This window comes from Petromyzon marinus, chromosome 49 (genome assembly GCF_048934315.1).
Source record: "Petromyzon marinus isolate PM22_M1 ecotype Great Lakes invasive population chromosome 49, UKy_Petmar_22M1.pri1.0, whole genome shotgun sequence".
NCBI classification, from domain to species: domain Eukaryota; kingdom Metazoa; phylum Chordata; class Hyperoartia; order Petromyzontiformes; family Petromyzontidae; genus Petromyzon; species Petromyzon marinus.
In genome coordinates this window covers 6,307,763-6,334,751 of record NC_133715.1, presented here as the reverse complement: position 1 = coordinate 6,334,751, position 26,989 = coordinate 6,307,763, and the positions used below count along the sequence as shown (strand labels likewise).

At 54.6% G+C, this 26,989-nt stretch overlaps 1 protein-coding gene and 1 long non-coding RNA gene across 14 annotated transcripts in view; one reads left to right on the top strand and one right to left on the bottom strand.

Moving 5' to 3' along the window:
- Positions 1–2,759: 2,759 nt before the first annotated feature.
- LOC142931119 (uncharacterized) lies at positions 2,760–6,974 on the bottom strand. Its single transcript, XR_012947136.1, has 2 exons — positions 6,506–6,974; positions 2,760–3,585 (listed from the first exon to the last, which is right to left on the bottom strand). It is a non-coding gene; the product is annotated as an uncharacterized LOC142931119 (long non-coding RNA).
- Positions 6,975–8,643: 1,669 nt separating this feature from the next.
- LOC116952920 (syntaxin-binding protein 5-like) overlaps positions 8,644–26,989 on the top strand; it is a 118,438-nt gene continuing 100,092 nt past the window's right edge. For 3 of the 13 annotated variants that reach the window (XM_076074641.1, XM_076074642.1, XM_076074640.1), the window contains exons 1-2: positions 8,644–9,929; positions 12,025–12,122. In XM_076074641.1, the coding sequence (XP_075930756.1) occupies positions 9,813–9,929; positions 12,025–12,122 (215 nt within the window). In that variant the 5' untranslated portion in view covers positions 8,644–9,812. The remainder of the gene's footprint in view (positions 9,930–12,024; positions 12,123–26,989) is intronic. The other 10 variants (XM_076074645.1, XM_076074649.1, XM_076074648.1 and 7 more) reach the window with 6 other exon arrangements.

Genomic DNA, 26,989 nt, shown 5'->3' with positions numbered 1-26,989 from the left:
GTAGTAGTGTATAGTGTAGTGTATAGTGTAGTAGTGTAGTGTATAGTGTAGTGTAGTAGTGTATAGTGTAGTGTATAGTGTAGTGTAGTAGTGTATAGTGTAGTAGTGTATAGTGTAGTGTAGTAGTGTATAGTGTAGTAGTGTATAGTGTAGTGTAGTAGTAGTGTATAGTGTAGTAGTGTATAGTGTAGTGTATAGTGTAGTAGTGTAGTGTATAGTGTAGTAGTGTATAGTGTAGTGTAGTAGTGTATAGTGTAGTGTAGTGTAGAGTGTAGTAGTGTATAGTGTAGTAGTATAGTGTAGTACTGTATAGTGTAGTGTATAGTGTAGTGTATAGTGTATAGTGTAATAGTAGTGTAGTAGTGTATAGTGTAGTAGAGTATAGTGTAGTGTAGTAGTGTATAGTGTAGTAGTGTATAGTGTAGTGTATAGTGTAGTGGTGTATAGTGTAGTGTAGTAGTGTATAGTGTAGTGTATAGTGTAGTGTAGTGGTGTATAGTGTAGTAGTGTAGTAGTGTATAGTGTAGTGTATAGTGTAGTAGTGTATAGTGTAGTAGTGTAGTGTATAGTGTAGTGTATAGTGTAGTAGTGTATAGTGTAGTAGTGTATAGTTTAGTAGTGTATAGTGTAGTGGTGTATAGTGTAGTGATGGGACGATGTCGCTCGGCTGGCCTGGGAACGCCTGGGAATTCCCCAGGAAGAGCTAGAATTTGTCTATAGTAGTGTAAAGTGTAGTAGTGTATAGTAGTGTGCAGTCGTGTGTAGTGTATAGTAGTGTATGGTGTCTAGTAGTGTGTAGTCGTGTGTAGTGTATAGTAGTGTATAGTCGTGTGTAGTAGTGTATGTGTCTAGTAGTGTATAGTAGTGTGTAGTCGTGTCTAGTAGTGTATAGTGTAGTACTGCTAGAGCCTGTCGCCAGGGAAAGGGAGATTTGGACCACCACCACACAACACGCTGCTGCTGCTGCCACTCTAACCAGGACAAGCGGATTGAGAAACGAACGGGGCCCAAATTCCCTTGCAATCTCATTGACCCATTTGGGCTGGTGAGGGAAAAATCCGAGAGCGTAAAGAAGCAACGAAGCGTACACATTGGAGGTAACGAAATATTTTAATGAAAATATTGTTTTTATACATGTGGGGTTTTTTTTATACATAATATTTTACTGTGATCACATTTGCAATTTGTTTCTTGCACATAGAGCGGCGCACCCACCCGGGCATGCTGCCCTCTGGCCAGTCCCAGCCTTGAGCATGGGAGTTCATATTTCACGAGGGAGACGGATGGACACGTGTGTGTGTGTGTTCCTCCCTGCCCAGTGGGGGGCGGTAGTGTAGCGGTTAGCGCTACGCTGCGCTATGAACCCGGCGACCCGGGTTCGATTCCCGCTCACGGCCAACACCGGTGACGATTATCTGAACCGGTCCTGTTCCTCCCCTAGGTCGACTCGCCCTAAAATGAATACCTGGTGCGGTGTGTAAACATCGCCACTGGGGAGACGAAAGCGGCCGGGCGTGGTGCTGGCCACCCACCCCCTCGTGTTCCGTTCCGGCCTTCATAGGTGCTCGCTAACAGCACTTGCCCCTACAATCTGTTGAGACTATACAGGGGATCTTTGTCTTTGTCCTCCCTGTCACCTTCACCAAGCCGCACTTGCCAGCGTGGTGACGCTGAAAGTTCCCCCCCCCCCACTGGACATCTGTGAAAAAGAGCTTCATAGCTCATCGGATTTTTAAAGCCTAAATCGTCTGACAGTGATCACGACTCTGATTCCGGGTGGTCAAATGATCCTCACCGGATTGAGGCTGTGCGGTCGCGTCCTTGCGACAGATTGCGGGGTTGGTGACCTGTTCACATCGCTATCCCGGCAGAGCGGTAGCGCAGTGGTTAGCGCGCTACGCCGTGAACCTGCGGACCGCATTTGGATTTCCGGCCACTGCCAACATCGGTCGAGGGTGATTTCTGAACCGCCCATGAAGAAGAAGATCACACGATCGAGATGGTATCACCATCCCGGCTGATGCGGCTACTGCCACCCCACCTCCTCACCAGCGCGTTCCACCCTCCGCCAGATCCCGCTGCTGCTACTGCTGCTGCTGCCTGGCCCTGACTGTCTCACCTGCTCCCACCTGCTCTTAGACTCACACAGACACTGATAGACCCACACAGAGACCCATAGACTCACACAGAGACCCATAGACCCACACAGAGACTAATAGACTCACATCAAGACCCTTAAAGTCACAAATAGATCCTTGGACTCACACGGAGACCCATAGACTCACACAGGGACCCATAGACCCACAGAGGGACCCATAGACTCACACAGAAACCCATAGACTCACACAGAGACGAATAGACTCACATCAAGACCCTTATAGTCACAAATAGACCCTTGGACTCACACGTAGATACATAACCTCACACCGAGACCCATAGACTCACAGAGAGACCCACAGACCCACACAGAGACTCAAAGACTCACACAGAGCCCCATAGACCCACACAGAGACCGATAAACTCACACACAGACCGATAAACTCACACAGAGCCCGATAGACTCACACAGAGACCGATAGACTCACACAGAGACCCATAGACCCACACAGAGACCCGTAGTTCTGCCCTGACAACCTTCCACCACTGGGCCTTAGGTCCGATCTTACCCAACGGTGGCCGGACTTGAGAATACCGCTCCACTCTCCGTCTCGGTAGCCGGCTCTGCCCCATGGTGCACACCACGAGTCACACCCAGTGCAGACGTTTTATTTTTTAATTCTCACCATGTCCACGTGGCCCGTTCTATTACTAACCTCCAAGTTGCTTACCATATCCTATTCCATCCGACACACATGTCCCACCAAATTTGACCGTCGTTTTATTTTTTTACTACCTGAATCATATCTGCAATACTTATCTAAAAGCCATTGCATACGAGGGCGACGTTTCGGCCAATGCCTCGCTTCATCTTCATAACAGAGATAGATAGAGCAAAGCCTTTAAGACAGGGCTTTGAAGCAGTAGAAGACAAAGAAGAAGGAAGAATAAGAAACACATCTTAAACGGATAAAAAATAATGTTGTGATTCGTATCTCGACGTCGGAATCTTGCGAAACCCGATCTGTGTATTCGTGACGGGGTGTGACATCGTAGAGCGGAGGGCGCAAATGTTCCCGGGATCAGCTTTTGTTCTTAGCTCGCTCTCTCTTCTCCCGCTCGCGCTCTCTTCTCTGATGTGCACGTCTTCTTCGAACGCTGGGGAGCTGGAAAAGCCCTCTGTACCAGCGTGGACGGCACCCTCATGTTCACCTTCTGAAGCGCTCGCTCACTCGTCACCGTGGCGTGCGCGATGACCACCACCGCCACCACCACGTGACTTTTATTTCGTGTTGTGCGCGGTGCATTTAGCGCCACAGCGCGTGGATTTATAGCGTTTATTTTATTTGTTTGCTGGTGACTTTGTGTATTTCGTATCGGAATCGACTCCAGTGCTGTTGTTGCTGGCGGCAATAAAAGTTGTTTAAAAAGTAAAATGTCTCTTGCGCGATACCTAACCCTCCAGGGCTCAGCGTCACGTGTCGGCGTCTGAGCGGAGGAAGGAGGGAGGATGAGAGGGAGAGAGATGTTTACTCGTCCAACCAACCAGCTAACAACAAACAACAACAACCAACAACAAAGATCAACAACGGCGGCAGCACTTCTGTCGATAACGCCAAGTTTGTTTTTGTGTGACCAGTTGATAACCAAAGAGATCAGGATGAATCTCATTCGCAATACAGACGGGTGGCATCAGTCACGGGAGTGCGAATGCGGCCATGCAACCCAACGCATGGACCGTAAAGTAAACCCATAGAGACCCATAGAGTCCCATCGAGAGATACAGAGACACATTGAGGCACGGAAGTGCAACTTGAACTGTGGACCGTGTGGAAACATCACTGTGGTCTGCGCTCCTTCAACGGAGGAGTAACAGCGCCACGAACTCTCTCTCTCTTGCTGCTGAGGGCCCGGCCGCCTTTGTCTCCCCAGCAGACAGCGCTGCTATCGCCGTTCGCAAGACGAACACCGCCCGCTGCCAGTAGGGGCGTGGGTGGTTGCTGTGCGTGCGATCCATCCGCGATCGGGTCGATTGCGCGGTGTCATTTTCGAAATTGACAAATTCGGAGCGTGACCGACGCCGCGCGCTGGCAACACAACGGACGTCAGAAGGGGGTGAGTGGGGGGGGGGGCGGTCGTTAAGGTACACTGTGAACACGCAGTGATAATCAGGGCGGCCGTACAGGTTCGAACCGTGAAACTCTGCGACAGCTCGGTCATTGCACCGCTCGAACCAACAAGGGCACCGTTGGCACGAACACAGCAGCAGCCGAACCACGCGCACGTGCACATCACGTGCGAGGCAAAGATCCCCCGTATAGCATTAACAAACTTGTTGGGGGTCAAGTGCGAGCACCTATGAAGGCCGGAGCTTCACACGATAGGGTGGGTGTCCAACACTACGCCCGTCCGCCTTTGTCTCCCTCGTGGCAATGTTTACACACCGCACCAGGTACTCGTTCGAGGCTGTGTCGACCTAGGGGAGGCCCAGGACCGGTTCCTATAATCGTCACTGGTTGTTGGTGGCCGTAAGCGGGAATCGAACTCGGGTCACCGGGTTCATCGGGTTCGTAGAGCAGCGCGCTTCCGCTCCCTACATAGCTAATGGCCACAAGGACAAAGATCCCCTGTATAGCCTGAACACACTGTCGGGGCAAGTACTGTTAGGGCGCAACTATGAAGGCCGAGACGGTACCGAAGGAGGTGGGTGGCTAGCACCACGCCCGACCGCCTTTGTCTCCCTAGTGGCGACGGTACCCATTTGAGGCTGAGTGGACCTCGGGGAGGCCCAGGAGCGGTTCAGATAATCGCCGATGGTGTTGGCCGTGAGCGGGAATCGAACCCGGGTGGCCGGGTTCGTAGCGCAGCGTGGGGCTAACCACGACGCTACCGCTCCCCACACACACACAAACAGAGGAGAGGCGCCGTCTGAATGTGGAGCCGAATCGTTGGACACCAAACGGAGCAAGCAGTGACGATTTGGTGGCTCACATTGTTGGTGGAACGGTGCCGTCCAGCCCGGCGCTCTGATTTGCCCTCGTGGCGATGTTTACACACCGCACCAGGTACTCATTTGAGGCTGAGTCGACCTAGGGGAGGCCCATGAACGGTTCAGATAATCGTCACTGATCTTTGGTAGCCGTGAGCGGGAATCGAACTCGGTTCACCGGGTTCACCGGGCCGGCGGTGGGGGGGGGGGGGGGGGGGGAGGTGTTTGACCATACTTCACCATTGGAGACTCGTAATCTCGTCGTGATCCACCAACCCTGAAGATACAAAACAAAACCTGGGCCATCTCGTCAATTGCCAGAAAGTGAAACCATGAGCATCGTCAGCAGCCATGTTCAATCCACCGCTGGATGAAAGCCTCCCCCTAGCCGCCACCTTCCACGAGACCCACCCCACGCGCTATCTGTTCCACGCACACGAAGCTGATTTCACAGCTCCGTCTCCCCGGGCGGACGTACTCTCTCTTGCGCATTCCCAACAACAACGACATCAAAAAATTTACCAAGGGGGAGAGAGAGAGAGAGAAATATATATATACATTTAAAAAAAAATGTCACTCACGATCTGCCAGGAATGGCCCACGTGTTCACGACAGATAACACTGCCACTCGGAGCTGGCCCAGACTGACTCATGAATGGACCCGGAGAGGGCTCGTGGCGTTATAGCTGTGGGGAGCGGTAGTTGTAGTGGTTATAGCGCGCTGCGCTACGAACCCGACGAGCCGAGGTTCGTTTTGTTTCCGAGGTCGACTCAGCCTCAAATGAATATCTGGTGCAGTGTTTAAATCAAAACGAACATCGCCACTGGGGAGACGGCGGCCAGGCGTGGTGTTGGCTCGTGTGACGTGCCGGCCTTCATAGGTGCTCGCTAACAGCACATGCCACAATCGTCTGATGCACAGGCGCAGCCCTGCAATTCCCCTGCTCACACCCCTGCTGGCGATAGGGACTCCACTCGGGAGGAAGCTCGAGAGTCCTCCTCTTGACTCCAGAAGGGAATTGTTCACGCTGGTCAGACGCCTCGGTACCCACACTTTACCCCACCACACGCCACTTGCTCATCACAGACGAACGTGTACAAATGTATACTGCTGAGTGGAAACAAAGGCGGCGGGGATTTGAGATAATTGCGACATTGAGGTGGTGGGGGGGGGGGGGGTTGTGCTGTGACCTGCACCACGCCCGACCGCCTTTTTCTCCCCAGTGCTGATATTTTACCCACCGAACCAGGTAACAGCACTCGTTTATACGACTGCACGGACGGAGAGGCCCAGAATCCTTCCACACGGAAATACAGAACAAAATAACACACACATAAATACGCACTCATTAATTGGCCGATAACAACTTCATACATGGAGAACCGCAGAGCTTGGTTGAATGTTTGGTAGCTCCTCACCGCCGCGTGGCTCCGCCTCCGCTCTCCTCGTCTCTGATTCCTCCTCCTTCCTGGCGCCTCCGAGTCGTCCTCCGTTCCCTCTCTCTAAGCCAGCGAGCGGCGGCGGTGGCGCGTTACGAGTTGACACGACTCTCGTCGTTGTTATCTGGAATGGCATCTTCGCCGCCTGGTTACGTGCGAGGATCGTGGACTCGATCTCGGAGCCTGACGATGCCCCTTGTAGATTTGGAGTCGATGATCTGACTGCTGCTATAAAATAACAAACAAAACACCCACGTGTGGTGATTACGACGACGATGTCAGCCACTGCGATGATGAGCTATCATGATGATGATGATAGCTCATCCTCACGCGCGTCATGATCACGCGTGATGATCATTATAGCTCATCATCTATCATCATGCGTGATCATCATCTATCATCATGCGTGATCATCATCATCACATCACGTGTGATCATCATCACATCACGCGTGATCATCATCATCATCATCACATCACGCGTGATCATCATCACATCACGCGTGATCATCATCACTTCACGCCTGATCATCATCACATCACGCCTGATCATCATCACATCACGCGTGATCATCATCATCACATCACGCGTGATCATCATCACATCACGCGTGATCATCATCATCACATCACGCGTGATCATCATCATCACATCACGCGTGATCATCATTACATCACGCGTGACCATCATCATCACATCACGCGTGATCATCATCATCACATCACGCGTGATCATCATCACATCACGCGTGATCATCATTATCACATCACGCGTGATCATCATCATCACATCACGCGTGATCATCATCATCATCACATCACGCGTGATCATCATCATCACATTACGCGTGATCATCATCACATCACGCGTGATCATCATCATCATCACATCACGCGTGATCATCATCATCATCACATCACGCGTGATCATCATTATCATCACGCGTGATCATCATTATCATCACGCGTGATCATCATTATCATCACGCGTGATCATAATCGCATCACGCGTGATCATCATCACATCACGCGTGATCATCATCATCACATCACGCGGGATCATCATCACATCACGCGTGATCATCATCATCACATCACGCGTGATCATCATCATCACATCACGCGTGATCATCATCACATCACGCGTGATCATCATCATCACATCACGCGTGATCATCATCATCACATCACGCGTGATCATCATCACATCACGCGTGATCATCATCATCACATCACGCGTGATCATCATTATCACATCACGCGTGATCATCATCATCACATCACGCGTGATCATCATCACATCACGCGTGATCATCATCATCATCACATTACGCGTGATCATCATCATCATCACATCACGCGTGATCATCATCATCATCACATCACGCGTGATCATCATCATCATCACATCACGCGTGATCATCATCATCATCATCACATCACGCGTGATCATCATCACATCACTCGTGATCATCATCACATCACGCGTGATCATCATCACATCACGCGTGATCATCATCACATCACGCGTGATCATCATCACATCACGCGTGATCATCATCACATCACGCGTGATCATCATCACATCACGCGTGATCATCATCACATCACGCGTGATCATCATCACATCACGCGTGATCATCATCACATCACGCGTGATCATCATCACATCACGCGTGATCATCATCACATCACGCGTGATCATCATCACATCACGCGTGATCATCATCACATCACGCGTGATCATCATCACATCACGCGTGATCATCATCACATCACGCGTGATCATCATCACATCACGCGTGATCATCATCACATCACGCGTGATCATCATCATCACATCACGCGTGATCATCATCACATCACGCGTGATCATCATCACATCACGCGTGATCATCATCACATCACGCGTGATCATCATCACATCACGCGTGATCATCAACTCGGTGGGGGGGGGGGGGTATTGCCTGGCCGCGTTGGCAGTGGGACATCTCTCAGCGGTCGCCACGCGGACAGACAGCGGCGCTCTCACGGCGCGGTAACTCCTCTCGCTGCTACCAGCAGGGGGCGAGCGTGAGACGGAGAGTGAGTAAGTGAGTGAGAGAGACGGAGAGAGAAACGGAGAGAAAGGGGAGAGAGAGTGAGAGGGCCGGAGAGAGAGAGTGCGCGTGGCACAGGCAGACTCCGAGGGGAGAGTGAGAGAGCCGAGAGGGGTGAGAGCGATTTTGCAGGGCACGCCCAGCAGAAAGAACATCCCTCCCACCGCCATCAATGACCAACCCAACCCTCCCTCCCATCCCTTCTCCTTCCGTCTCTTCCCTATCCGGGCTACCAGTCGGCACAGCAAACGTTAGTGGCGATACGATGCACACAGATATTGTTACCCGTTGCTGCTGACTGCCCGTGCTCACGCCGGAGAGGAGACAGCGAGAGCGAGCGAGCGAGCGAGACGTCGCAGGAGACATTGCGCGACCGGTCTGACTTCATTCGATTTGGCTCAGGGGCGCGCTGCATCACAACCCGTATCGGGAATCCAACCGGGACGGCGCTCAAATCAAGCTCCGAGGCTCCATCGCTGGTCGCAGTCGGCGGCGGGGGGGGGGGGGGTAGGGGAGGGTGGGGGCTGCTAATTGGGTCGATCGGAGCCCCGAGGTTCGGTCTCGGCTCACGACCGAGCGAGCCGGCCAGAGACGCGGCATGGGGTGTCGAACCAACGGCGTCGTTCTCCGCGGCACCGACGCGGTATAACGCGGCGCCGGCTGGGTGGTGGTGGGTGGCTGGTAGGGCCGGAGCTGGTGGTGGTGGTGGTTTTTATTTTCGGGGTTGGGGGTGGGGGGTAGGAGAGGTCTCGGCACGGAGTGGTAAGAAGCGGCATCGAGGAAGAAGGAGAGACAGTACGCGCTGTGCGTAGCTCGTGCGCCTAACGGCAACGACAGCTGCGGCAGCATCTACAGCGGCATCTACAGCAGTAGCAGCAGCTTCAAGAGCAGCAGCAGCATCAACAGCAGCAGCTTCAACAGCAGCATTAACAGCAGCAGCAGCATCAGCTTCAACAACAACAGCAGCAGCAGCCGCAGCTTCAACAGCAGCAGCATCAGCTTCAACAACAATAACAACAGCAGCCGCATCTTCAACAACAACAGCAGCAGCTTCAACAACAATAACAACAACAGCAGCGGCAGCAACAACAGCAGCAGCAGCAGCTTCAAGAACCTCGTCGGCTGCGACTGCTGCAGTGGCCGCTGGCGGCGCGGTGCCCGCACGGCGCCCGTCGTCCTCGGCGCGCGATGAGGAAAATCAAGCGCGTGCTGGACGGACTCACCACCCCGGCGAGCCCGCAGGCTGCCAAGCCCGAGAACGAGATCCACGAACGCCTCGGCTCCGATCATTTTCAGCTTTGCAAGGTAAGGGGGGCGGGGGGCGGGGGGCTCGATGTGTCAGAGAGATCGGGCTTGGAAATATTTGGGGGAAGAGGTGTGTAAGGGAAGGAGAGGGTGGGGTATCATATGAATACTGTATCCAACATCGTCAGCTGTCGCCGCGTGCTGCAAGGTGCGAGCAGATGGGGGGGGGGGGGGTGAAGGAGCTGATGGACCCCCGTGCACTCCCTTCCATCTGTATCGAACGTGTGATTGTGTTGCGTTCATTTGCTGTGTCGTTCGTTGGCTCATTCATTTGAATCGTTCGTGACCCCCCCCCACCCCCCACGGAACACCCCCCCCCCTTCACTGTGTTAACACGATTAGCAATTTGCGATGTGAATTCGTGGGTACGTGATATTACCTATCAGTGTGCGGCTTATTGGGGTGTTAGTGGCGTGTGTCTGTGTGTGTGCGCTCTTGCCGCCCAACAGTTAAGGCTACACGGGGGATCTTTGTATGTGTGTGTATAGTGGGGGAGCGGTGACGCAGTGGTTAGCGCACTGCGCTACGTGTCCTGCTCACGTCTCGGTTAACATCGCCACTGGGGAGACAAAGGCGGCCGGGCGTGGTGCTGGCCTGCCCACCCCGTCGAGAGCCGTTCTGGCCTTCGTAGGTGCTCGCTAACAGCACTTGCCCCAACAGTCTGTTCAGGCTATACGGGGGGTCTTTGTCTTTGTTGTGTGTCTGTGTGCTTGTACTTGTATAGATGTGTCTATACGTGTGTCTCTGTGTGTATCTCTGCGTGTCTCTGTGTGTATCTCTGCGTGTATCCCTTTGTGTCTCTGTGTGTATCCCAGTGTGCGTATCTGCGTGTCTCCGTGTTTCTGTGTCTCTGTGTATCCCAGTGTGTGTATCTGCGTGTATCCCTGCGTGTATCTGTTTGTGTCTGTGTCTCTGTGTGTATTCCTGCGTGTCTCTGTGTGTATTCCTGCGTGTCTCTGTGTGTATTCCTGCGTGTCTCTGTGTGTATCTCTGTGTGTATCCCTGCGTGTCTCTGTGTGTATTCCTGCGTGTCTCTGTGTGTATTCCTGTGTGTCTCTGTGTGTATCCCTGTGTGTGTCTGTGTGTGTCTGTGTCTCTGTGTGTATTCCTGCGTGTCTCTGTGTGTATCCCTGCGTGTCTCTGTGTGTATCCTTGCGTGTCTCTGTGTCTCTGTGTGTATCCCTGTGTGTGTCTGTGTGTCTCCGTGTGAATCTCTGCGTGTCTCCGTGTGTATCTCTGCGTGTCTCCGTGTGTATCTCTGCGTGTCTCTGTGTGTGTCTCTGAGTGTATCCCTGTGTGTGTCTCTGCGTGTATCTCTGTGTGTATCCCTGTGTGTCTCTGTGTGTATCCCTGTGTGTGCCGCGTGGTGGGTGTTGTGAATTTGTTGTGTGTGCATGTGTGTGTCGTGTGGTGGGTGTTGTGAATGTGTTGTGTGTGCATGTGTGTGTGTGTCGTGTGGTGGGTGTTGTGAATGTGTTGTACGTGCATGTGTGTGTGTGTCGCGTGGTGGGTGTTGTGAATGTGTTGTACGTGCATGTGTGTGTGTGTGTCGTGTGGTGGGTGTTGTGAATGTGTTGTGTGTGCATGTGTGTGTGTGTCGCGTGGTGGGTGTTGTGAATGTGTTGGTGTGCATGTGTGTGTGTGTCGCGTGGTGGGTGTTGTGAATGTGTTGTGTGTGCATGTGTGTGTGTGTTGTGTGGTGGGTGTTGTGAATGTGTTGTGTGTGCATGTGTGTGTCGTGTGGTGGGTGTTGTGAATGTGTTGTGTGTGCATGTGTGTGTATGTGGGGAGTGGCGGCGCATTAGTTAGCGCACTGCGCTACATTCCCGAGTTCGAGATCGCGCTCACGGCCAACGTCAGTGACGGATATCTAAAACCGGTCTTGGGCCTCCTCCGGGGGGTCGACTCCGTCTTTCAGAGATCATTTTTTTTGTACGTGACATCGGCAACCGTGGGGGAGACAAAGGCGGCCGGGCGTGGCGCCATCCACACCGAAGTCCTCGTGTGACAGCACTTTGCCCCGCACAAAAACATCACGTGAGCTCTCCCTTCACACCCCTCTCCTGCGTGCAACCTTTTGCCCCTTGCACGCCAGACCGTGCGCCATGGATTTCCGCACCAGCCCACGGCGCTGGCGTTCGACCCGGTCCAGAAGATCCTGGCGATCGGCACGAGGAACGGAGCGCTCCGGTTGTATCCTTGCCGCCTCCGTCAGGTTGGGTCAGTCCCAGCTGCGCCTCCTTCCTCCACCCTCCTCCTCCGGACGCCGTCGCAACGCGGTATGGATTCGGTAGAATTTATCGATGAAATATTTCGGTAGGAGCTGTGTGGAGGCGTGTGCGTGTGTGAGTGCGTTTTGTCGTTGGTACGAACCCGGCGACCCGAGATCGATTCTCAACTCACGGCCAACACCGGTGACGATTATTTGAACCGGTTCTGGGCCTCCCCTAGGTCGACTCGGCCTCAAATGAGTACCTGGTGCAGTGTGCGGTAAACATCGTCACTGGGGAAACAAAGGCGGTCAGGCGTGGTGCTGGCCACTCACCCCCGCAGTGTGCCGGGCCGGTCTTCATAGGTGCTCGCTAACAGCACTTGCCCCTAGAGTCTGTTAAGGCTATATGGGGGATCTTTGTGTCGCCATGCCGGTGTGTAAACATCAGCATTGGGGAGACAAAGGTGGCCGGGCGTGGTTGCTATCCACCCCAACCGCACCGTGTGCCATACCGATTCCTTCGAATAGCACGGTTGGCTACGTGCGGTGCGAAAGAAGTTCAACATACGTACATGCCGGCCTTGAGGTGCTCGCTAATAGAACTTGCCCCAAAAGTCTGTGAAGGCTATATGGGGGATCTTTGTCATCTACTTGAGTTGTGTGCCCACGTGGAGTTGGAGGAGAGGGGGGGCGTCTATGTGTGCTGTTTGTGGAGAGCGGTGGCGCATCGGTTAACGCACTGCGCTACGATCCCGGTGACCCGAGTTCGATTCCAGCTCGTGGCGAAGACCCAGAGTTCGATTCCCGCTCACGGCCAACACTGATGACGATTATTTTGAACCGGTTCTGGTCCTCCCCTAGGTCGACTCAGCCTTAAATGAGTACCTGGTGGTGTGAGTAAACAGCGGGAGACAAAGGCGGCCGGGCGTAGTCCTCGTGTGCCGTGTTGGCCTTCATAGATGCTGCTCGCTAACAGCTCTTGGCCCAAGGGTCTGTTCAAGGCTATACGGGTTATCTTTGCCTTTGTTGTGTGCTGTTCAGCTCGCCTATACAACAATGGGCCATGGCATCATTGCTGCTGCCTTAGCTACTGTAGTATGGATACGGCTCGCCTAACGTGGGCTTATGCGGGGGTGTGTGTACTTGTGTGTGTGTGTGCGTGCACTTGTGTGTGTGTGTGTGCGCATCTGTCAATACATGCGCGTGTGTCAATACTTGTGGCGAGCGGAGTCGTGTAGTGGGGAGGAGGTGGAGAATAAATGACCGTGCCAAGATGTCGGGGATGATCAGAATATTGATACTGGAGGAATCCGATGAGCTTTAAAGCTCCTTTTCAAAGATCCCGGGGATGATGAGAGGGCGATTCTGATTATGAGGGGGGGGGGGGGGGAGAGAAGGGAGGAGCGAGCAGAAGGGAGCTGCAGGGAGGAGGAGCAGCGCCTGTTCTCACAGTGGGCGGGGCTAGGGGAGGGGTTCAGAGTGGGGGTGGGGGGTTGCCACGTGATTTACGGGAGGCTTGAGTTGGTAGGGCGTGCAAGCACGTGGTGGATGGAGTTAGGCGTGAGAGTGTGTGTGTCAATATCTGGGTGTGTGCTCACGGCAAACACCAGTGATAGCGATTATCTGAACCGGTCCTGGGCCTCCTCCCTTAGGTCGACTCGGCCTCAAATGAGCACCTGGTGCGATGTATAAACATCGCGACTGGGGAGACAAAGGCGGGCGGGCGTGGTGTTGGCCACCCACCCCTTTGTGTGCCATTTCGGCCTTCATAGGTGCTCGCTAGCGGCACTTGCCCCAAAAGTCTGTTGCCCAAAAAGTCTGTTGCCCAAAAAGTCTGTTGACTGCAGGTATTGTGGTTAATGCAGACATGAATCCTCGTAAAGAGGTTTCAGTTTTGTTGCCAGAAAAAAGGGGAAAACCCCTTTTATTATCTATACAGGGGATCTTTGTCTTTGTGTTCTTATGCCCGTGACAACATTGCAGCCCTCGTCAGCAACTTGTCATATTGGATTACGGTGTACCTGTGGGTTGTCAGGCCGTGTGTGGAGCGGTGGTGCAGCGGTTAGCTCTACGCTGCACTCCGAACCCGGCGGCCCGAGCACGATTACTGCTCACGGCCAACACCGGTGACGATTATGTGAACCGGACCTGGGTCTACCGTAGGTCGACTCGCCTTTTAATGAGGACCCGGTGCAGTGTGTAAACATCGCCACTGGGGAGACAAAGGCGGCTGGGCGTGGTGTTATCCGCCCGCCCCCTCATTTCCAGTGCCAAGTCTTAATTGATGATCGCTAGCAGCACTTGCCCCAACAGTCTGATAAGGCTATACGGGGGATCTTTGTCGTGTGTGTGTGTGTCTGCGACCAACATGAGTGGCGAATATCTGGACCGGTCCTGTGTGCCTCCCCGAGGTCGACTCAGCCATAAATGAGCAGCGCTTGCTAGGGCGTTTAAACTTCAGCAGGCGGCCAGGTCGTGGTGCTGGCCATCCACCCCCTCGTCGGCCTTCGTAGGTAGGGGAGGTGCTGCTATTCGCCAGCAGCACTTGCCCCAGCAGGCTATTAAAGTCTATACAGTATAGATGCTGTTAGCGTGCGTACCATTGTCTCCTTAGTCAGCTACTTCAGTATGGATGGGTCTGGCGCCCACGTGGAGTTAAGAGAGTGGGTGTGTGTAGCTGTGTGTCAATACTTGGCCTTCATAGGTGCTTGCTGACAGCACTCGCATAAGCTTCTGCGTGCGACCACGGGACGTGGGGCAGTGTTTGGGACTTGTGCGGAGATGTGTCTGTGTGTGTGTGCGCGCAAGTGTCAGCCCTTGCATGTGTGTGTGTGTGCCCGCGCGCGTGTGCGTGCGCGTGCGTGCGCGTGCGCGCGCGTGTGTGTGTGTGTGTGCGTGCGCGTGTGTGTGTGCGCGTGCGTGCGTGTGCGCGTGTTGTATCATCGCCGCCTTCTCGGGGAGCGGTGGCGCAGTGGTCAGCGCACCGCGCAACCAAGCTGGCGACCCGGGGTTCTCGATTCGCGCTCACGAGTAAAATAAAGGGGGCGAATATTTGAACGGGTCCTGGCCGGACCTCCGCCTAGGTCGACTCGGCCTCAAATGAGTAGCCTGTTGTTGCAGTGTGTAACCATGAGGTTCGGGAAGACAAAGACCGTGCGGGCTCGCAAACAGAACTTTCCCCAACAGTACAGCAAGTATAGACAAAGATCCCTCATGTTGTCGTCCATAAATGACGTCACGCACCTGTGACGATGTGTGACGAGTGGGGGAGGGTTTGAGAAATGTGACGTCACGTCAAAATGCGCAACTTTAAATAAATATAAACACGTTCTACTTAATTAGATAGACTTTTTAATAAATGTTTTCTAATACAACATCAGAGTGCAGCGGCACATTAAATACGCACTACAATGACAATAGTTTAAAACGATTTGAAGCATGTTTTATTTGGGGGGGGGGGCAGAGCTTTATGACGTCATATTTGAGGGGGGGGGGTCTGACTTTTTGTGACGCCGTGTGACGAGGAGGGGGGGGGGGTCAAAAATCGTCCAAAATCGCGTGACGTCATTTATGGACGGCCCCCAAGCGCTGGTGTGGCCAAGACCACGCCCGGCCACCTTTGTCTCCCCAATGTTGATGTTTACATACCACACCAATGTATTCATTTGAGGCTGAATAGACCTAGGGGAGGCCCAGGACCGGTGCTCATATTCGTCACTGACGATGTAGACTCACTATGTTCGGAGGGCAGTGTGCGAACCGCTACACTACAGCTTCCCACAACACGCACGGACACGCAAAGACAAAGATCCCCCGTGTAGCCTTCACGGACTTTTGGGACAAGTGCTGTTAGCGAGCACCTATGAAGGCCGGCACGGCACACGAGGGGGTGGGTGGTCAACACCACGCCCGGCCGCCTTTGTCTCCCCAGTGGCGATGTTTACACACCGCACCATGTACTCATTTGAGGCTCAGTCGACCTAGGGGAGGCCCAGGACCGGTTCAGATGAATCGTTACTGATTTTGGCCGTGAGCGGGAACCGAACTCGGGTCGCACAGACACACTCACATGCATGTACGTGCACACACACACACGTTCACACACGCACGCTCAGAGACACGCACGCTCAGAGACACGCACACACAGACACACGCACACACAGACACCCACACACAGACACTCACAGACACACTCACCCTCCCGTGCCGCAGTAATTGCCCTGTTTATGTTGGGCGTTGTGAGGTCCCTTGCGAGGTCTCTGCGAGGTCTCTGCCCATTGCCAAATAGGAGCTCGCTAACAGCACTTGCCCCTGAGAGCACGGGACGTGTTTGGGTGGGAAGTGTGTTAGTTGCGTGTGTGTATGTGTGTTTGTGTGTCTAATGTGTGTGTCTGCGTGTGTCTCTAATGTGTGTATGTGTCTGTGTGTGTCTGCGTGTGTCTCTCTAATGTGTGTGTGTCTGTGTGTGTCTCTAATGTGTGTGTGTCTGCGTGTGTCTGTATAATGTGTGTGTGTCTGTGTGTGTCTCTCTAATGTCTGTGTGTGTCGGTGTGTGTCTCTCTAATGTGTGTGTGTGTGTCTGTGTGTGTCTCTCTAATGTGTGTGTGTGTCTGTGTGTGTCTCTCTAATGTGTGTGTGTGTCTGTGTGTGTCTCTCTAATGTGTGTGTATCTGTGTGTGTCTCTGTAATGTGTGTGTGTCTGTGTGTGTCTCTAATGTGTGTGTGTGTGTCTGTGTGTGTCTCTGTAATGTGTATGTGTCTGTGTCTCTCTAATGTGTGTCTGTGTGTCTCTCTAATGTGTATTTGTGTCTGTGTGTGTCTCTCTAATGTGTGTGTGTGTCTGTGTGTGTCTCTCTAATGTGTGTGTGTGTCTGCGTGTGTCTCTCTAATGTGTGTGTGTGTCTGCGTGTGTCTCTAATGTGTATTTGTGTCTGTGTGTTGTATGTATGTGTCTGCATGTTCTCTAACGTATGTGTGACTCTCATGTGTGTATGTGTGCTGTGTGTAGCTATATATTTTGCTGTTGTGTATCTACGTGTGTGTTGTGTGTAGCTGTCTGAAGGTGCACCTAGCCTGGCACAGACTCCGTGGTGACGTCACCGCCACTTAGTGGTGAACGACGGTTGTGGTATCTACGTGTGCGTGCCGGGTTCGATTCCCGCTCACGGTCAGCACCAGCGACGATTGTCTGGGACTCACTTAGGTATACATCACCACCGGGGAGACAAAGGCGGCCGGGCGTGGTTTTGGCCACCCACCCCCTCGTGTGCCTTGCCGGCTTGTATAGGTGCACTTTAACATAACTTGCCCCAACAGTCTGTTCCAGGCTACATGGAGACTCGTTGTCTTTGTGTCTGTATGCAGTCTGTACACGTGTGCGTCTGTGCACGTATACGTAAGGAAGTGTGTCTGTCTCTGTTCCTGAATAATACATACGCACACTCACGCACACCGCATGGCCCATTGCATTATCGTGCAGTCTCACACGCCCTCTCACGCATTATCTCACTCTCTCATGCACTCTCACGCACTCTCTCTCCATCTCACCATCTCACTCTCTCACCATCTCACTCTCTCACCATCTCACGCACTCTCTCACCATCTCACCCTCTCACCATCTCACCATCTCACCCTCTCACCCTCTCACCATCTCATTCTCTCACCATCTCACCATCTCACCCTCTCACGCACCCTCTCACCGTCTCACCATCTCACCATCTCACCCTCTCACCCTCTCACGCACCCTCTCACCGTCTCACGCACACTCTCACCGTCTCACGCACTCACGCACTCTCTCACCATCTCACGCACCCTCTCACCCTCTCACGCACCCTCTCACCGTCTCACGCACTCTTTCACCATCTCACGCACCCTCTCGCCGTCTCACGCACTCTCTCACCGTCTCACGCATTCTCTCACCGTCTCACGCAATCGCTCACCGTCTCACACACTCTCTCACCGTCTCACGCACTCTCTCACCGTCTCACGCACTCTCTCACCGTCTCACGCACTCTCTCACCATCTCTCACCATCTCACCCTCTCAACATCTCACCCTCTCACGCACCCTCTCGCCATCTCACCCTCTCACGCACCCTCTCGCCATCTCACCCTCTCACGCACCATCTCGCCGTCTCACGCACAGGCGACTGACTGACTACAGCGCGTGGAGTCTGACCGCAGCGCTGCCTCTCGCTTCCGTTCGGCGGGTTCGAGTGGAGACGATGATTCTAGTGGTGAGGATAATCACAACGTTAGTGGTGGTGGTGGTCGTGATGAGAGTGAACTGGTGACAATGATGATGATGATAGGGATGGTGGTGTAGTGATGATGGTGGTGGGGATGATGAGGGTCGTTGTCGCTATGGTGGCTGGAGGTAGTGTTGATGATAATGGCGGTGATGATGAAGTGGGGAGCGATTGTGTCATGGTTAGGACATTGCGTTACGAATCCGGAGACCCGGGTTCGATTCCCGCTCACGGCCAACACCAGTGACGTTTATCTGAAAACCGGTCCGGGGCCTCGTCTAGGTCGACTTCAGCCTAAAATGAGTAAGTGTTTGGGATCACCCCCCCCCCAATTCCCTCGTGTGCCGTGCTGGCTTTCATTGGTGCTTGCGAACAGCACGTGCCTTACCAGTCTGTCAAAGGCTATCTGGGGGATCTTTGTCTTTGGCGCGTGGTGAGAGTAGCTTCTAACCTCGATCCCCACCCCCACTACGTCTCCCCCCCCACCCCATCCCCATCTTACCCCCCCTCCCTCCTTCTCTACCCCCTCCCCCCACCATCACTCATGACGCCGAACACGCGAGGAAGATTGGGTCGGGCAGTGAGATGCAGCCGTGGATAATTTAATTAAGCCTCTTCAATTATACACAGCGTGATGCACTGCTCACCACCGACATAAGTAGGAGCCGCACACACACAGACACGCGCACACACACACGTGCATGTCCTGTGGTCGATCCACTGCTGGATGAGAGCCTCCCTACGTCGGGAGTTGTTTGAACAATGCTGATGTTTACACACCGCACAAGGGTTACTCATTTGAGGATCGGGGAGACGCGGAGCAGACACGGAGGAGATGGGTGGAGACACGGCGAGACACACGGGGGAGACACACGGGGGAGACACACGGGGGAGACACGGCGAGACACACGGGGGAGACACACGGGGGAGACACAGGGAGACACACGGGGAGAGACATGGGGGAGAAACGGCGAGACACGGGGAGACACACGGGGGAGACACGGGGCAGATGGGTAGAGACACGGCGAGACACACGTGGAGACACATGGGGAGAGACATAGGGGAGACACTGGGAGAGACATGGGGGAGACACGGGGAGAAACATGGGGGAGAGACACGGGGGAGACACGGGGGAGATGGGTGGAGACACGGCGATACACACGTGGAGACACATGGGGAGAGACATAGGGGAGACACTGGGAGAGACATGGGGGAGACACGGGGAGAAACATGGGGGAGAGACACGGGGGAGACACGGGGGAGATGGGTGGAGACACGGCGAGACACACGTGGAGACACATGGGGAGAGACATAGGGGAGACATGGGGGAGACACGGGGAGAAACATGGGGGAGAGACACGGGGGAGACACGGGGGAGATGGGTGGAGACACGGCGAGACACACGTGGAGACACATGGGGAAAGACATAGGGGAGACATGGAGGAGACACGGCGAGACACGGGGAGACACGGGGGGGGTGGGTGGAGACACAGCGAGACACACGGGGGAGACACGGGGGAGACATGGGGGAGATGGGTGGGGAGACACACGGAGAGACACACGAGGAGACGTGGGGAGACGCGTGGACGCGACTTGGCGTGCATGTTGATGTGCGCACCGTTATTGATCGAGCGCTCCATTCAATTAGTGGCGCGGGGTCTGCGTGCGCGTGCCCGTGCGCGTGCCCGTGCGCGTGCCCGTGCGCGTGTCCCCTGCGCGTGTCCCCTGCGCGTGTCCCCTGCGCGTGTGCACGAACCCGGCCTCCCAAGTTGGTAAAACACATCAGAATCCGAACGAGAATGTCTACCGGAGGAATCCGATGAACTATTAAGCTCCCTTTCGAGGCCAATTGACAGTGGCGACAATTGGAACCGTTCCTGGGCCTCCCCCAGGTCGACTCGATACGGCAGATCAGCACCAGTACTGAGGATGGCAAACGCGGCCGTGCCGACCCTAATAGGTAATAGGTGCTCGCTAACAGCACTGGCTTGTTGAAAGGCTGCACGGGCGACGAGATATGGTAACTAAACATCGTGGCGATTATTGACAAATATTGCAGATGCTAATGATTAACCCACACCAGCATTGGATGACGCAGTGTTACTGTAGAGTCCAACTATAGACTGCTTGGGTTGATTCAGCCCATCATCATCTTCACCATCCCTTCCTCCGGGGGTGGGGGGTCGTTAAAACCGAGTACAACTTTGCGTGCAAGATAAACAACAGTGGGGTTGTTGTTGTTGTTGAGCAGACTCGTCTCCCGCCATGGTAATGCGGAATTCCCACGACTGGCTCAGGAATCACTCTGGCTTGCCGTGTGGCTCTCTCCTCGAGATAGCTGCCTGGAGATAGCTGTGCGTGGTCTGCCTGCTGCACGTACAGCTACCTACCCGACACCGTAGCGGACTTCGCGAGCCATCCCCCCCCCCCACACACGATCGATCGCCGGAATTCTCGTGACTACTGCGGCTGCTAGTGGCCGCTACACCACGCACACCACAAAAATACTGTTACCCACATTCGCCGGATTATAAGACGCACCCCTTCCCCCCTTTCCTCCGCTATTGTATGTTAAAGCTAAGGTTGGAGGGGTGGGATGCGTCTTATAATCCGGTAGCTGTGCATTGTGTAGGTGATGAAGATTTGTGCAACTTTATTGATACCAGGCACGAGTTTAAGAGGAGAGGGGGGATGGGAGGCGATCCGGGGGGGTGGGAGGGTTGGGGGTTGTACAGGGACTCCTCTACTTACGAACAAGTGAGGTTCCAGATTCTGATCGTAAGTCGATTTGTAAGTCTAACTTTACTCCTGTCGATTCCAAACATATTATACTGCGTGTACACTAAACACGGGGAATGTCTTTAAAAGTTGTATAATCTCCTGAAGATGTAGATGCCACTGGTTATTCACGTTCTGCAGATGTAGAATGTCCACCACCATCATACTGGTAGGAACCTCCTGGTTACACCAGCCTACATGGGATTATTGTGTCCGTCCGTCCGTCGTGCATCCAATAATGGGAGGGGTGGGGCTGGGTGGAGAGGAGAGGGTGGGGAGGGCCTGGGTGGGAAGGGAGGGGCTGTGTGGGGATGGTGGGGAGGGGCTCGGTGGGGAGGGTGGGGCTGGGTGGGGAGGAGAGGGTGGGGTGGAGCTGGGTGGGGAGGGTGGGGCTGGGTGGGGTGGGGCTGGTCACCTCGTGGTGCCCTTATAAAACTCAACGTTTGACCTACTCACGCCGGCTTGTGCCCGCCCTCACAGTCGGGCATATTTACGGAATACACCACGTGGTGGTGCCGTTGACCCTGGCCATTGACCGAGCAACCCAACGTTCCTACCAGCTCCCTCCGCAGGAACGTGTTCTATTGTGCGGCGGTTGAACTCACGACTTTCGGTCCGAACAGGCAACTGGACATACGGACAGGTTTTGTTCGTATCTCTCAAAGTTCGTAAATAGAATGTTCGTAAGTAGAAGAGGTCCCTGTAATCGTGAATGTGTGTAGCGATGATCTTCGCTTGAGAGCGAGATCCTGAAGCCGGTTCGGAATAGAGACTATGTGACGAATGTCCACGTGTGTATAAAAATGCAACGTTTCGAGCAATAGCCCTTATTCGTAGCACGTAGCTTCTCTGTGTGTGTGTACGCGCGCGCGTGCGTGTGACTTGAGATTGACAGTGCTCGTAGGACGAGGTGTGTAGCCTGCGGTCGCGTGAGTTATAAGTGCATCTCTGACCTTTAAGATGATACTCGTCGTGTACGGCTGGGTGTGGGAAGGAATATCCACCCCTAGCCACGCACGCGCGCGTGTGTGTGTGAGACTCTGTGCTAGTTACAGACAAAGATCCCCCGTATAGCCTTTGCCAGGGTATTTGTGCAAGTGCTGTGAGCGAGCACCTATGAAGGCTAGACGACATACGAGAAGGGGGTTGGTGGTGTGGCCAGCCGCACGCCCGGCCGCCTTTGTATCCCCAGCGATGATCGACATTTACACACCGCGCTGTACACTTGGTTATATCGATGCAGAGGGGTCCCGGGACATTTTTTGATTCGGCATGTTGGTTTTAATGGGTAGACAAAGGCGGCCCAGGCGTGATTATGGCCACACCATCGCCTTCATAGGTGCTCATAAACAGCACTTGCCCCGACAGCCTGTGTAGGCTACACGGGGAACCCGTGTCTTTGTGTGGGTGAGAAAAACGCCTGAACAATGTGGGAAGTCAGACCAACGCACACACGTGGAATGTTTAATTAGAGTGACGTTGACCTCTGATTCCCTCCAATGACCCCTGCCAACACTCACCCTCACTCTCAGTCACCCTGCCAACACTCACCCGCACTCTCAGTCACCCTGCCAACACTCACCCGCACTCTCACTCACCCTGCCAACACTCACCCGCACTCTCACTCACCCTGCCAACACTCACCCACACTGTCACTCACCGCTCACCCTGCCAACACTCACCCACACTCTCGCTCACCGCTCACCGTGCCAACACTCACCCGCACTCTCACTCACCCTGCCAAAACTCACCCTGCCAAAACTCACCCACACTCACACCTCGTACAGATCTCCCTCCCTCACCCACATTCCCCACACTCACCCTCTCCGCAGCACACACTCACCACCAACACGCCTCGCCCACACCCCGTTCCCGACTCAATCTCTCACTTCTCACCTTAACTCAACCCAGCTCCAGCCACCCACCTCACCCAACTCCTTCCTACCACCCCACCCCCTCCTCAATCCCCCCCCTCTCTCTACCCCACTTCCTACCCCCTTCCTCACTCCCTCCCTCACCCCCGCGGTTCGAATAGTCGCCACTGACATTAGCTGTGGCTTGGAATCGAACTTTTACAGTTGCAGAAGTAGCAGCACTAGCAGCAGTATCTGAACGAGCAGCAGTAGCAGCAGTAGCAGAAGGAGTAGCAGTGTTGTGGTCATACGCACACAGCATTATTTACCAGGGCGGCCGCTGAAGTCGACCCGCGGCGAGCGAGTGCCCTCGAGCCGCCTGTGGAGGTGGGGATGCGTCAGAGGGCGGTCAAGGGGGCAGGGGGGGTGGTTGCCACCAGTTCCGGTTTTTCACAGAACCGCCCGTCAATTCCATTGGCTTTCTAGAGCGAGTGGTGTACAATACCGCCTTACAGTATATCTATATTTTATTAATATATTCCCTCCCCCCAACCCCAAGGATAATCCCTTGCGATGGAACATCCCGTTTGCTAGGGTGTCCAGGGTGACAAGTGACACATGCATAGCAAACACATGATGACACACACACATATAAAGGCAAAGATCCCCCAACATTGCCTTTTTATAAACGGTTTGGGGCAAGTGCTGTGAGCAAGTAGCGCCTATGAAGGTAGGGAGGCGGTGGGTGGCCAGCACCACGCCCGGTCGCCTTTGTCTCCGCAGTGCTGATGTTCACACACCTCACCAGGCACTCGTTTATGGCCGAGTCTACCTAGGGGAGGCCTAGGACCGGTTCACATATTCGCCAACACCGCTGTTGACCGTGAGCGGGAATCCAACGCGGGACGCTGGGTTCATCGCGCAATGCGCTAATCACTACGCCACCGCTCCCCACTAACACACACACACACTTATACGTAAGCACAAACACGTGCGCCCACACACTCGCATGCATACACACAAAGACAGATCCCCCCCCCATCGCCTTAACACTCCTGGGGCAAGTGTGCTGTTCGCGAGCACCTATGAAGGCCCACAAGGGGGTGGGGTAACCAGCACCACGCCCAAAGACAAAGATTCCCCTAATAGCCTTCAACAGCCTGTTAGGGCAAGTGCTGTTAGCGAGCACCCATACACCTATCCAAGCGACACGTGCAGAATGTACACTTGACTGCAACAGCCACGGGTATGTCGGGCAGCATTTGCTTAAGTAAGCAAATCTCCGAACCGGTTTTCGGCATTCTGGGTGTCATCAGCAGTGCCGCGCTTGTTAAAACAGACGGCCCCTCGAGTCGCCAAAGGTCATGGGCAAGGGCACTCCAAGCAAGCCGCGCTTTGCCCTGAGAATGCCGTGCAGGGGACGTGTGGGCTCCTCCACCTCGGCGGATCTGTGCGGGGGTGGGGAGGGGATTGAGAGTTGCTGCCTCCTTTGGCACGCGTGGGTTTCCTCCACGTGCTCCCGTTTCCCACCTCATTAATTTGACCCGAAAACATCGTGAATATGTAGAGGACCGCAGAGCTTGGGGGTAGTGGGGGGGGGGGGGTAGGAATTTGGCACTGGCTTCTCATCATCGCGTAGCTGCTTCTGCTGCTTTGCCGCTCCTCTGTGGTTGATCCTCCTGGCACCCCTGAGTCGCCCCCCCCCCTCTCTCTCTGAGTCGTCCTCTATCTCTTTGAGTCTCGATCTCTCTCTGAGTCGACCTCTATCTCTGAGTCGTCCTCTTTCTCTATCTCTGAGTCGTCCTCTTTCTCTATCTCTGAGTCGTCCTCTCTCTCTCACTCTGAGTCTCGTCCTTTCTCTGAGTCGTCCTCTCTCTCCAGTCGTTATCGCTCTCGAGTCGTCCTTTCTCACCGAGTCGTCCTTTCTCAACACAAGTCGAACTTGTGATGATGATGATTGTGAATAACCTGCCCCCCCCCACTCCTTTTACCAACCTACTGGCGATTCGATTAGACAGTCGATCACTTTGTCGTCTCACCGTGGTGAGTGTAGCGGCCTCGAGTGGCGGTACACGTTGAGTAACGTTGACCGCCCATGGAAGGGTAGGAGCGGTGGCGCAGTGGTTAGCGCGCTGCACTGTTGAAGCCGGTGACCTGAGTTCACCCTTGGGACGGGGGGCCCCGTGTTTCCTGCCGATAAGCACCGCTCCTTGCCGCAGAGTTGAGAAACACGGGTTCGAGTCCCTCCCGCCCCCACGTGTGTGGATTGAGCAAAGTGTAACGTTGACTGCGTTTAACCAAGTGAGAGTTCTAGAGACCAGGACAGAGTCGCATTCGCAAGTGACCTCCTGGGGGGGGGGGGGGTCGGGGGGGGGGTGACATCCTTCGGCCAGTAGAGGGGGGAGGGGGCGGTAAAGGGGCGAGGGATTTACGACGCTCGCTGTTGTGCGACCCCAATCGAGTACATTCACGAGCGTCTGTGCCGTGTCGCTGTTCATCCTCCTCCGTTGAAGGAGCGCAGAGACCACGGTGGGTTTAGCGTGGGTTGCTTGGCCAATAACAAGCGCTGTGCCCCCCCCGCTATTGACCAAGCCCCCCGAAACTAACTCCCCCCCCACTTGTCCCCCCACTGTGGCTGCCTGCCCTGAAAGTCTCGCTCTACGCGAGGGCCTTTGAAATGAACAGCGGTGGCATTTCCGTTTTCAACTCTTGTTTGCTGGTGGAGGTGGGTGGGGCGTGAAGTGAGAGGGGGGGGGGTGGTGTGAGAGGGGGGGGGGTGGTCGTTGGGATAGTTGATTTAAGGGGTTTCCTCGACCAGCAACCCATTTCACCACATCCCGCTCGCCGCGTCAGCTGATGGCGAAACTGAGGGTGGGCGGATTGAAATAAATAAATAAATAAACAGGCGAAACGCGTGTTGCGGGACGTGACTCGCGTGGGGCTCGTGGTAGCTGTTGTTGTTGATGCTGCTGCTGCTGTGGTGGTGGTTGTTGTTGCGGTTGTTGTTCACTCTGGTTGTTGTGGTGGTGGTGGTTGTTGTTGTTGCTTGTATTAGTAGTTTATTGTGGTGGTGGTGGGTGTTGCTTGTAGTATTTGACTGTGGTTGTTGTGGTGGTTGTTGTTGCTTGTAGTAGTTCATTGTGGTTGGGGTTAGGCTGGGCTGGCTTGCCGGCTGGGTTGCGGCTGGGCTGGGTTGAGACCTGGGTTGAGGCTGGGTTGAGTTGAGGCTGAGCTGGGTTGAGGCTGGGCTGGGTTGAGCCCTGGGTTGAGGCTGGGCTGCGTTGAGGCTGGGTTGAGGCTGGGCTGGGTTGAGGCTGGGTTGAGGCTGGGCTGCGTTGAGGCTGGGTTGAGGCTGGGCTGGGTTGAGGCTGGGTTGAGGCTGAGCTGGGTTGAGCCCTGGGGTGAAGCTGGGCTGGGTTGAGGCTGGGTTGGTTTCAGCGCTGGGTGAGGCTGGGTTGAGGCCGGGCTGGGTTGAGGCCGGGCTGGTCTGGGTTGAGGCCGAGCTGGTCTGGGTTGAGCCCAGCGTGTACGGAGTGCGAGGCTCGGTGCGCACGAGTCGGAGCCGTGGAGCCGCCACCGCGTGCGTGACGTGCCGGGTCGCGTAATGCACGGAGCGTGTGGAGTCATAACACACACGGGGGCGGGGCGGAGGGGGCATTGGGATACAAAGTTGGAGAGAGAGGGTTGCGTTGGAAGGGGGAGCTGGGTGTGGTTTAGGGAGAAGGAGGGAGTGTCAGTAGGGGAGGGGAGGAGAGTAGAGGGAGAGAGGTCGAAGGGGAGATGTGGAAGGCGGAGGGAGTGTAAGGCAGAGGGAAGTATGAGGGGGGAGAGAGCGTGTGGGCAGGGATGGAGGAGAGAGGCAGGGAGGTACGCATAGGGCGAGTACGGGACGGAGAAGGGAGGAAAGTGGGAGAGCAGGGAGGTGTAGGGGGAGGGAGAGCAGGGAGGTGTAGGGGGAGGGAGAGCAGGGA